This window comes from Phocoena sinus, chromosome 11 (assembly GCF_008692025.1).
Source record: "Phocoena sinus isolate mPhoSin1 chromosome 11, mPhoSin1.pri, whole genome shotgun sequence".
Lineage (NCBI taxonomy): Eukaryota > Metazoa > Chordata > Mammalia > Artiodactyla > Phocoenidae > Phocoena > Phocoena sinus.
The window spans coordinates 1,987,800-2,000,501 of record NC_045773.1 but is presented as its reverse complement, the minus strand read 5'-3'; the positions used below and the strand labels follow the sequence as shown (position 1 = coordinate 2,000,501).

The 12,702-nt window shown below is 55.4% G+C and overlaps 1 protein-coding gene across 1 annotated transcript in view; it reads left to right on the top strand.

The window, feature by feature from the left end:
- EFCC1 (EF-hand and coiled-coil domain containing 1) overlaps positions 1-12,702 on the top strand; it is a 32,996-nt gene that overhangs the window by 11,922 nt on the left and 8,372 nt on the right. The window contains exon 3 of the mRNA XM_032647960.1: positions 11,293-11,450. Within this exon, the coding sequence (XP_032503851.1) occupies positions 11,293-11,450 (158 nt within the window). The remainder of the gene's footprint in view (positions 1-11,292; positions 11,451-12,702) is intronic.

Genomic DNA, 12,702 nt, shown 5'->3' with positions numbered 1-12,702 from the left:
ATCCTCCTGAGAGGACAGGGGTGACTTAGAGAAGGCTGGAGCCACCGACATCAGAGACCCTGAAACGGGGAGGGGACAGAGATTCTCTGTGGGGTCTCTTCACAATTTTCTGTCAGAATTAACCACTGACTGTTCTTTATCCAACCACATTTTGTCACATGCCCAGAGTGCCGTGCTGCCCTGGGTCCAAGGGAAACAGCCATGAACGAGGCAAAGTCCCTGCCCTCATGGGGCTGACGTCGTGGGGGGAGACCGCTGACCAACAGGTGACAGTACACGGGATGAATAAGGGGAGGGCGCGGTGGAGGTGGCTGCTTTGCTACAGTGTGTTAGTGGCAGTGTATTAGTCAGCTCGGGCTGCGTGACAACTACCACGGTCTGGGCGGCATCAACCACAGATGGGCACCGTCTCGCAGTTCTGGAGGCCGGAAGTCCAAGATCAAGGTGTGGGCAGCAGTGGTTTCCCCTGAGGCCTCTCTCCTCGGCCTGGAGACGGCCGTCTCTTCCCTGCGTCCTCACACAGTCATTCCTCCGTGCATGTCTGTGTCCTAACCTCCTCTTGTTACAAGGAGACCAGTCACGTTGGATGAGGGCCACCCTGGGACCTCATTTTTACCTAATCACCTCTTTAAAGGCCCCGTCTCCAAATACAGTAATACAGTCACATCCTGCGATACCTGGGCTGAGGGCCTCCTTGCCATGACCGTGGCCCTGAGAGATGGGGCCCCCACTCTGGCCCCAGCTTCCTCCACTCTGCCCGCTGTGCACCCCTCCAGCTGTGTTGACGTCTCTGCTCCTTGAACCCCAAACCCCTCCCTGGCCCACTTCAGGCACAGGGTTCCCCGACTGCTCCCAGGCAGCTTCTGACTAATTCGCATCCACCCAGCTGTCTTGGCTACATCCCATGACATCTTCAGAGGCCGCGGCCCGGCCAGCCTGCTCCCCTGTCATCTCTCACAGCCCCTGGCCTTTCCATCCTCCATTTATTTTTGTTGTGACTTCACCGGGGTCCGTGTCGCCCAGGGGAAGGGAGGCTCCAGGAGGTCGGGCCGTTCTGGTGAGTAGTGTCTCCAGCACACAATTCATCTGTGGGATGAACTGCCGGGCCAGATTAGCAGCCCGGACTGTGGGGGGCCTGCTCAGACACCCCCTTGCACCCACCCCGCAGTAGAGGCGGTGCCCTGCATTCAGGTAGGGACCAGAAACGAGGAACAGTCAGAAAGGCTTCCCAGGCCCCGAGGCCTGTCTGCACACTCCCCTCTTCAGGATTTATTTTCGGCTCTTCCTCCAAGGCCCCCCCCCTCAAGCTCTTCTTCCTACTGTTGTTCTTTTGTTTTCACACACCCGTCTCTGTTTCCTGCGAGCCTTCACTCAGGAAACACCACACAGCAAAGGCAGCCGGTGTGCGAGCCTCCAGGACCTCTGGCTGCCTGGCGACCCCACTCCTGGCCAGCCCTGGCCAGGCCCTGCGTGTCCTGTCTGCCCTGCAGCTTCCCAAAGCTCGGGGGCTACTGGGTGTCAGAGGGTTGAATGCAGAGAGGGAAGCAAAATGAGAGTAACGTCTTCTATCCATTTCAGAAAAGGCTGAATGCAGGGGTGTGAGGGTCTCTGGCTGGGTCACCTTGCTGAGTTACTTGGTTCCGGCCCAAGTCGTTCAAGCGCTAACCTACGGTTGCCTTGAGGCATTTTACATATGAATTAAAGTCTTTAACCAGTTGACTCAGAGTAAGGAAGATGATCCTGGTTAATCTGGGTGAGCCCCATTTAATCACTTGCTAGACCTTAAAGCAAGGGCGAGGGCTTCCCTGAAACCAAGAGGTTCCGCCTGTGGACACAGTTTCTGCTGTGCCCAAGGGTCTAGGCCGTCTGTGCGCTCCCCTGCCTCTGGATTTCAGACTCGCTGAGCACAGAGGCCACTTCCTGGTTACAAAGCTCTTGAGACAGCACTGTAGCTACAGACGTGGATGTAGATGGGCATCCCCTACTGGCCCCACTTCTCTGGTTGAACCCTGACTCAACCAGGGGTTGAGGCAGGAGGGAACAGAGGCCAGCATTTCTGTGCACCTGTGGTTATGATGCGCTGCACTAACGACTTCGACTTCACGTACACAACCTCATTTAACCCCCAAGCAGTGCTGTGAAGTGTTTATCAGTGACAGTGCTTTAAGCTGCAAGTAACAGAAAACTCAACTCACGATGGATTAAACCACAGGGACACTGATAATCCTGCATGAGAAGTCCAGGGGACAGCAGCTCAGTGATGTTTGCAAGGACCCAATTCTCCATCTTCCGACTCTTACCCTGTCATCTTGGCCTATCAGCAAAGGCCCCTCATGGTCACAAGATAGCTGCCATGGCCCAGGCATCACTGCCACATCCAGAGACAGACAAATAACTTCCTTCTTCAACTTCTCTGTTCCCAGAGACCCTCCTGGAAGACCCCCCCCCCCCCCCCCCGTCTCTCATTGGCCAGGATCACATCACATGCCTGTTCCTCAACCAATCCTTGGCAAAAGGAAGGAATAATCATGATCAGCTTAAACCAATCAGATCTCCTGTCTGGAAGCACTTGGCCACTCAGTGCCTGACGGAATAATTGAGATTGTGCCAACAAGACAGATGGGCTGTGATTGTTTGGGTGGTTGTATTTGGTTCCTAGCAACCATAACACATTACCACAAATGGAGGCACTCAAAACAACATCCACTTATGATCTCACATTCTGCAGGCCAGAAGTCCAGGCAGGCTCGCCCGGGGTCTCTGCCTAGGCTCCCACAAGGCTGAAATTAAGGTGCTGTTGACCTTGGGCTGAGGGGAAGAATCTGTTTCCAAGCTCACCCAGGGGTTGACAGAATTCAGATCCTTGTGGTTGTAGGACTGAGATCCCCATCCCTTGCTGACTGTCAGCAGGGGTAGCTCTCTACATGCCATCTCCTGTGTCCCTGTTCATCCTCCAACCAGCAACGACCCAAGTCCTTCTCACACTTCACATTTCCCTAACTTCTTCTTCTGCACCAGCCAAGAAAGTTCTCTGCTTTTAAAGGGACACGTGTGACGAGGTGACACAGCTTAAGGTCAGCTGTTCCATATAACATAACACCATCCCAGCAGTGATACCTCACCACATTCACAGGCTGCAGGGATTAGGGTGTGGGATCTCGGGGGGTCGTTCCTAGAAATCCTGCTCCTGCACCAGCTGGGTCTGCCCTCCCTTGCTTTCTGCCCAAGCCTGGCCCTCCAAGCTGCCCATCGACTCTGTTAGCTCCTGGGTGTCCTGCCCACCAATTCCTTTCCTGCTTCAGTGATGGTTTCTGTTGTTGCCACCATGAACCACCGGCTTGGGTACAGCCTCGAACAACTCACTTCTCCTTTCTTTCCAACGAAGTGTCTGTCCTGCTGTGGCAGCACCATGGCTACTGTGCGGGCGGGCAGAATTTCTAGGAATGACCCCGGAGATCCCACACCCTAATCCCTGCAGCCTGTGAATGTGGTGAGAACAAGGTATCTCCATGGGAGCAACATCTCCCCCAGAGACACTCTGGAAATTTGTGGGGAGGGACTGTTTGTTTCAGTGACTAGGAGGACGGTGCTGCCAGCACTTGGGGGTGGATTCCAGGGATACAGGCCTCCAGGTAGGCCCTGTACAACCCACCAGGACTGCCTTGTACCCCACATGACTTCCAAATGCCCCGCTGTGTGTTCGTTCTGCAAAAAACTTGCTTTCACTGCAATTATCTGAGCCTAGGTCCTAAGTCTGCTTTCCATACAAACACAGTTTTTTTGCACAGGTTTAATATGCAAAGAATTTTGCAAGAATGCAATGCAGTGTGAGTTGAGGGAAGGTTATGCTTTGACCTGTTTGGAATTTTCCAAGGGTGGCTCATCATTGCATAACCACATCACAGACGATAGCAACATTTGTGAAGCTTTACCAGCTGCTAAGGAGTTCCTGCGTCCACTGGCATTCATTACTCTGCGTCCCAGGGAGTCTGCATATCTGTCTAGCTGTCTGTCCATCTGTCCCTCCACCATCTGAGTATCTTTCCCTAGTCCTTATTTCAAAATGTCAACTATAGGGAAAGAGTGTCAACAACATTCCACTGAACATTACCTTACCTCTCTCAAATTCAAACTTAGCCATTATAGTTTTAAGCATCTGAAATTTTCTTTGCATCTGAGCATTTACTTATTGAAATGTATGTTATAAAATTCCTTTCTCCTTTAAATCACAAGGCATCACATTAATTTCTTCAAAGCATATGTGAAGACAGGGTCTGTTAGCTCATTTAGGGATAGCACAGGAATGTTATAAAAAGAGGGTGTCAGTACGTTAGCAGTGGGGTCCTCCGCTGTGCGGGGGATAGAACGAGTGGCTGAGGGACGGGGCAAGAGCTTGGCTCCGACAATGCCCACAGCTTATGACGTGCTGCTGTCCAAGCATTTGCCGAATTTCAGACACTCTCCCAGGAGCTGTGTCACCTGTAACCATACCCGCAGAGCACCCGTACTGTTATCCTTTAGTTACTATTTTTCCTTAAATCATCTCACTCTTTTTACTTAATTTAAAAGGAAGTTTTATCACTGTCATAAACATAAAACTAAAATGGTTCATTAATTGTCTTTAGTGCCCATTATACTAAAAACTGTTTAACACACACACACACACACACACACACACACCCTGTTCATCCGAGTGCCACCTAAAATCCCCTTGAATACTAAACGGAGGCAGGAGCTCCCCGTGTTTAAAAGTACCGTTATTTCTTTTCATCCTCATGGGACCCCAGGGCCCATCAGTGTTTACTGGTGAATGAAGAGAGGATTGAGATGGAGGCCGGGGGGCAGGGGCAGTTGCGGAGCGTCACATCGCAAAGCCACGGTCCTGTGGGGTGGAACCCAGATTAGGCAGCTCCCGAGAACCCCCCTTTGCATCGCAGAACCAAGGGAGGCTCTGTCCGTCGGAGGCCCGGAGCTGGGCGTGAGCTGCCAGGGCTGGAAGGAGTAGAGGGGAACATCTGGCCCTTGTCAGATCGTGTTGGCCGCCGGGCTCCAGCAGGAAGAAGGCGTCAGAGGGAGGCTCACTCGGGGCTCAGGGCGGCTCGCAGAGGTATGCAGCTGGAGGGAACGCCCTGCTGGCACAAGGACGTGGTCTGTCGGGCGTGAGGGGACCGTGGACTGCCGCGGGCCCGCCTCTCCCCAGGAGGGCCTGCAGCTGAGAGGGAGGTGCTCCGCTGTGCCTGTGGGGTGACAGGTGTCTCTGCAGGTCCCCCAGCCCCTCCGTGCCCCCAGAGGAGAGTGGCCCGAGGTGGGCAGGGGGTGGACGTGGGGTCACAGGCCAGCGAGGGCCTCTGCCGGCCTTTGCGGTCCTGGTTGTCTCAGGTCCTGGACTGACCTGGTGAATCTCTAACTCCCCTTAGCCAACCTCTCTTTTTAACAAAGAAAGAACAGCCTGAAAACAGGATCTAGCTAGCACTGGCTGTTTTGTTGTCTTTGTTTTTCTGGTTACCTTCTATTTATGGCAAGAGACAGTGGCTTTTTACTCTTGGTGATAATGTTTCCTATGAAAGGAAATCTGTATTAGTCAACAATAGGGCCAGTGGCCCAAAATGCCTGCAGTTTGGGAAGGTCTTCCTCACCCTCTCACCTGGAGGGTCCACCCCTCTGTCAGCCCCCATCCATGGGACTCGGCAGTGATGGGGATGGGACTTGCCCCTGGTCTGTGGCTGCAAAGCTAGCGCTCCTCTCCTGTCCTTCTGGAACAATCCAAAAACAGAGGGACGGGAGGAGCTGGAATCCCCCCCGGGGCGCTGGGCTTGTCCTCGCCTGACCTGCCCTCCCGCTAGTCATGTGAACTGCTGCCAATGGTGTCATTCATCCGTTCCCGCATTCATCGTCCAACAAACCTTGACGGGCCACTCTGTCCTGTGCTGGCTGCCCTCCAGGAAACGCCGTCTGATGGGGGAAACACAGCACAACAGCTGCTGGAGGCCGTGGGAGCTCAGGGCATCCAGGTAGGGAGGCGAGTTCTGAAAGGAAGCCACATTTGTGTCGGGGACCCGGCAGGTGGGTGGTTGAAGGACCAGCAGGGTTTTCCAGGCAGAACTAGCTCGGGATGGGTACACACTGCAGCTCGAGGGATCTGCGTGGTCTCAGCAAGTTTCCCCAGCTCTGGACATCAGTTTTCTCATCTGTGAAATGGCAGGAATGAGAATAAGTTTTTCTTAGGGCTGCTGGGAGGAATAGATGACTTTTTTCATTAAAACACTCAGCATGTACATACTATCTATAAAATACATAGGTAAGCAACAAGGACCTACTGTAGAGCACAGGGAACCTCTACTCAGTATCTTGTAATAACCTATGCAGGAAAAGAATCTGAAAAAGAATATGTGTGTGTGTATACATACACACACACACAAGTATAACTGAATCACTTTGCGGTACACTTAAAACTAACATAACGTAATTTAACTATACTTCAATTTTAAAAAATTAAATCTGTATATATAAGGGAAAAAAACAGAGCAGCATCTGGCACACAGTAAGGTGCTGGCCGTGGTCATCACGTGCAAGGACCTAGAGGGCAACGCGCCGGAAGGTCAGTGGGGCTGGCTCTGCCGTGCCCAGGCGGCATCAGCAGCCATGAGCTGGAGGGCTGGGCCGGGTCAGACCGTGAAGGACCCTCGAGGTAGTGTTAAGGACACTGGCGTTCCTTCTCTTGGCCACAGAGAGCCACTGAAGCATTTCGCAGGGAAGATGGACGGGGTCAGAGCTGACCTCTGCTCCTTTTGGCAGCCAGAGTAGAGTAGGGACTGGAGTGCAGAAGTGGAGGTGGGCGGGGGGGCTTCTCGCCACCTGTGGGACCCTCTTGAACAAAATATATCCCTTCCTCCTCCGGATCTTAGCGTCATCACTTGCGGAAACTAGCTTGGGGAGCGGCTGGAATACGGGGGGATCTGGACTTGTCCGGTCGGCCATGGGAAGACACAGAGGGCTTCGGAGCACGGTCAGAGCTGTTCTCCAGAAAATGGCCATGACAGCAAGTGCTGATGGCCTGGGGGTGGGTGGAAAGAGACACATACTTATCAGGTTACAGGGTCCTCTCTGTGACTTTGGGGCTGAAGCATTTAAAGAAGCTGGAGCTGCAAGTCAGGGGGGCCATAGCACTCAGCCCACCCGGGGGTGGGGGGCACATGTGACCTCCACCTGCCCCCAGGCCACTGCATCTCCTCCCCAGAGCCAACCTCAGGGATCTCGTTCTTATGAGAAACACTCATTAAACCACTGGGCCCTGTGGTCCAGTCCCAGTGCCAAGAGCTGTCAGATTTCTAAGGCCGGACTATTCCAACGAAGCCTTTCACAAACTACTGCGGTGAGGGTTTGCAGTCGGTCAATCAAGAAATATTACACAGACGTGTCCTCTTAGTCTGAACCACTCTCAGGTGGCCTTTTGCAGGTCAAAAGCAGGAAGTCAGCAATTCCATCTGGGTCAGCCTAACACATGCTTCCACCACCTGTAGTATGAAGCTCAGTGGGGCCTGTGAAGCAGGGAGTGGGCCGTGGGCAGGTCGGGCTGGGCAGGGCGTGGACCCGGGTCCGCATCACCGTCCTGCCTCCAACACCTCTTTGACATAAGCTTTTCGTCCTCTGAGAAACAGTAACATCAGAGCCCAGGGATGAGAGTTGCCCGGAATAGCACATTGCCCGGAATAGCACACCAAGGCCCAGCTCAGAGCAGGGTGCCAGGTCAGGGCCAGCTCACCTGTTCTCTGGTCTGCTCTGCAAGCCCGCTATCCTGGCCCTGCTGCCCCCGTCTGTCCCCAAACACCTGCCACCTCTCTTCTTCCGCCCAGGCCTCTTTCATGCTGCTCAACCCCAGGTCCTGCCTCCTTCAGGCTGCCCGCCCCGCCCTGCAGACCCGCGCCCTCCTTGTCTGGGGGAGGTCCAGCCCTGCGTCCAGCGGGCACGGCCCTGAAGAATGAGGGCTGTCTCTGCTCTCCCTGCCTGATGGTCCCGTGTCTCCACCCAGAGGACCACTGAGGGCAGGGACCGCGCCCCTCTTCCTGCCCACCCCCGCCTGTACGGACCCAGGCACTGTAGGTGCCACAGAATAGCATCTATACTGCAGCCCTCCGCCCAGCACCGTCGCTGCGGCCCCCCCGGACTAGGCCCTGCGTATGACCTCCAGGTGGCCAAACCCAACGGACACTGTTTGGGTGGCCAAGTGGGTGACGGCGCTTTACATGGGGACGGGAGGAGCAGGAGAGGCAGACGGAGTAAGACAAGGAGGCGGAGGAGATGCCTGTGGGACATCCAGGTGGAGATGCCAAGGCAGCAGCTGCGCTGGGGAGCTCACTGGGAAACCAGATCTGAGAAGCCAGAGCTAGAGGCAGATTTGGAAGCCACTGGTGCTTGAAGCCACAGCACTGGCTGAAACCTTACAGAGGGAGTGCATACGAAGAAGGGAAGAGGTCCTCGGGTGGTGCCCGAGGGCCGCGGGGGTTAGGGGCCAGGATGAAGAGGAGGAAGTAGCAGAGCAGACAAGAAAGGGTGCAGGGGAGGTTGAGCGTCTCCCAGAAGCCAAGGGAAGGAGGCATCCAGTGAGGGAGCGATGTGGGGTCAGCCCTGCCTCTGCAGGCCCGGCAGTGTGGCGGTGCCGGGTGACAAGATGTGAGCAGAGCAGGCAGAGAAGCGGGTGGAGGAGCCACACGGTGGGAGGGTTGTTGCATTTGTTTCAAGGTGGAGATATTACAGCTCATCTGTGTGACACGCAAACGATCCTGCAGATCGGCCCAGCAGAGAGAGGGGCAGCGATACAGGCTGTTAGAGACCAGTTGCTGGACGAGAGTAACACCCCACTCTGTTTCTCTGCAGCCCCGTTGCACTTGGAAAATTCCAAAGTGTGTCCTCATCCGTCCCACTCTCCGAACTCTGTCCTCGCTGGCTTCCTCTTCCCCACTTTGCTGCATGTGACCTGTGGTCACCTAACGAGGACAGCAGCTGGGCTGGGCCATTCCAAGCCTGCCTTGCGAGTTTCCGCTGCACCTGGTGGGGCCACTGAGACGCGGGCCTGGAGACAGGGGCCTGAGTGTAAACCCAGCTCCTCCATTTCCGAGCTGTGCGGCTTGAGCCAGTTACTCTGGCAAAATGGGGGGGATGATGGTACCTACCTTGTGGGGTTGCTGTGAGGAAATGTTCAAAGCCTTAGAACAGTGCCTGGTACCGAGCGAGCATGCTGAAAGATTTACTGTTGTGTTGACGCAGGAAGTCGCTCTTGGACGCGACTCCAGTGGCTGAGGGGATGCAGGGAGGGGAGGCCCAACCTCTGCTAGGAAACTTTGAATAAGGGCTGTCCCCCCATCTCATTTTGCTTGTTGAAACCCTTAAATAATTTAGAGAAAAAATTAATTCCTCACAGTGGGAAGACTTAGACATTGCCTAGTCTGACTCTATTCAAAATTCCACCCATTAAAGTCCCTTATCTGCTTACATACCTCCTCTGCCAGGAAGCTCACCACCTACCAATGCAGCCCATTCCATTCTTGGTCAGCAGTCCTTGTGAGAAAGTTTTTCCTCAAAGGGAGCTGAAACTGCCTTCTTTTGACTCTCTCTCATCTTTGCTCCCCCTCCCCCTTCATCCTGGTCAAGCACTGCCCTCTGGGGCCACATAAAAGATACTTGCCTCCTCCCCTGAGTCTTGGAGACAGGGACCCTATACCCCTGTGTCTTCTCTTCTTTTGGCTGTGGTCTGAGCCTCTTGAATTGAGAGGGACTGTCACCTGCCCAAGTAGACCTCAAATGATATGACCTAAGCTCTAATCACACGCTTTCTCTTTGAACCAAGAATCCCCATCCAGGGGGGTCTCACACTGATTACTGCCAAGCACCTTCCCATTCTCGGCTTGCGCTGGGGGAGCCTGAAAGCAGGACTTTATCAGTCAGAGTTACCGGCTCATAAAACACAAAAGGTTAGGGCTTCCCTGGTGGCGCAGTGGTTGAGAGTCCGCCTGCCGATGCGGGGGACGCGGGTCCGTGCCCCAGTCCGGGAAGATCCCACATGCCGCGGAGCGGCTGGGCCCGTGAGCCATGGCTGCTGAGCCTGCGCGTCCGGAGCCTGTGCCCCGCAGTGGGAGAGGCCACAACAGTGAGAGGCCCGCGTACCGCAAAACAAACAAACAAAAAAAAACACAAAAGGTTAGGCTCAGCTTCAGGCAGAGCCTGATCCAGCAACTCTAATGTTACCAAGGATCCGTTCCTACTGCCGTCATTGTTAGGCTCTATCCGTAGCCCCCAGCGCCTCCAGGTGGCCCCCTAAGAGTCACAGGTGGCTGTCACATCTCCCCATGGCACACCTGCTCGGTTGGGGAGAGGCTGCCTCTGTTTCGGGGAGATTCCCCGAGCCTACAGCTCCTTGCATCTCATTGGCTACCTGTGCAGCCCTTAGCCAGTCATGGTGGCTGGGGGTGGGATTATGCTGATTTGTGTGCTACGCCCTCCTCTGAGCCGGTGAGCAGCCTGTGGCTGGGGGTGGGGACCATCGGGGAGCTGTCCCCCCTGGGGAGAGGGTGCTGGATGGCCCCAAGCGGCGGATGGCTCACCCTGGGCCTCATGTACAACGTTGCAGACCCCCACTTGTTTGGCTCAGCAGGTGGTCCTCTGGGTGGTGAGTTCACCTGACCAAGCCTGGGCACCCACACCTGCTCAGGCTCTCTGTAGTGCCTTCTCCCCGTGTCCCAGTTACTCCGGGACAGCTGCCGTGGTCCCCCTGACCGGCACGTGGCCAGAGGAGCTCCTGGACAAGCTAATGGCTTCCGGGTCCCTGCCCTCTCACAGAGGCCCGACCACAAGAACCCAATCAGAGCTGGGAGGACCTCAGAGGCATCGGCTCCAGTGACCCACCTGCAAAATGGAGCCCAAGTCCCACTGCCAGTTCCTGTTGGCAGCGTTGGGGTTGGAATCAAGGACCCTTGCCCAGCCCTTCTGGATGCAGACGCTCCTCAGAAGATTTTGCCTTTAGTCCCATTGGCTAAAATTCAGTTACAAACCTACGTCTTAGCTGCGAGGGAAGCTGGGTGAATATCCACCATGGAAGGCTGACTCGGCCATACTGGCCACTGGGTAGGGAGCCATTGGGGTCTGCCACAGAGACCACACAGGGGCTTCTGCAGGCATATCACAGCTTAGCTGTGCAGAGCAGGGAGTGGGGAAGGGCAGGCCCATACCCCACGCTCTCCCGCAGGAAACTGGCTGAGCCCCCTCCCTCCCAACACCTGTGTCTTCCCACACCCACAGGTCGGAGGACAGCCACCTCCCAACCTCACCACGAGCCAGCCCAGAGCCACAAGCCAAGAGTGGTGAACCTGAGGATGGTGGGACCAGAGGCCCAGACCTCCCTCCAGAGGGAGCCTGGGGCTCCGACAGCAGCTCGGGGAGCAGAACCCTGCACGAAGGTTTGTCCCGCACACCCAGGCTTGCTGCCAGCTCATGACTGACCAGGCTGTGCCCCAGCCCTGCTCCCAGGGTCCTGTCTGAGAAGATGCTGCAATCTGGCCTCCAGACAGAACCCCATCCCCTACCTGCTGAGGCTGGGCGTCCCCAGCCCCCCCTACACCCGGGCCTGAGAGCAGACACCCAGTGGGGGAGGGTGGGATCCAGGGAGGCAGGTTCTGGCTCAGCATGGGAGAATATGTCTCTTGTCAATCCCGTGTAGGGGTGGGTTGGGCCAGGGAGCTGGGGTGGAGTAATCTCCCCATCCTAAGAGGTATGTAAGTAGGGCTGGACGGTCACCCCTCAAGAAGAGTGCAAAGAGGCCCATCATCTTAATGAACCTGGGTCTGGTGGCTGTGCAGCATCAGGAGGAAAGGAGAGAAAAGCTGTCTGAGCCAGTAAGGCTCTTCCAGCTCAGCTGCAGGCAGGAGTGGACGGGCTGCTGGGTGCCATCCCTCCCACCCGACGTCAGAGCCCCTACTGCCCCTGCCTTGGGCACCGGGATGACTGTGACGATAATGACACCACACACACACACACACGCACACGCACACGCACACGCACACACACACACACATCATCATCATCAGGAAATTCCCACAACGAAAAACAAATGATCGATATTGGAAACACACATAATCAAAAAGTCATGGACCGGTCACCTCAACCCTCTTCTCTTGGGTCTGGGACACTTTTTATTCAGACAAAACAGAACGGCCCTGAGCCCACACAGCTGGGTGTCCAAAATCAGGACACCTGAGCCAGTGGTTCCCAAACTTGCCAGCCAGCCAGGATCACCCAGGAGCCTCATGAAATGAAGGTGCCCAGGGACTTGCCTGGTGGCGCAGTGGTTAAGAATCCGCCTGCCAATGCAGGGGACACGGGTTCAAGCCCTAGTCCGGGAAGATCCCACATGCCGCGGAGCAACTACGCCCGTGCGCCACAACTACCAAGCCTGCGCTGTAGAGCCCACGAGCCGCAACTACTGAAGCCCGCGCACCTAGAGCCCGCGCTCCGCAACAAGAGAAGCCACCGCAATGAGAAGCCCGTGCACCGCGACGAAGAGTAGCCCCCGCTCGCTGCAACTAAAGAAAGCCCACGCGCAGCAATGAAGACCCAATGCAGCCAAAAATAAATAAATAAATAAATTTGTTTTAAAAAAAGAAAGAAAGAAATACAGGCGTCGAGGCCCACCCCCAAGCTGCTGCACGTGAT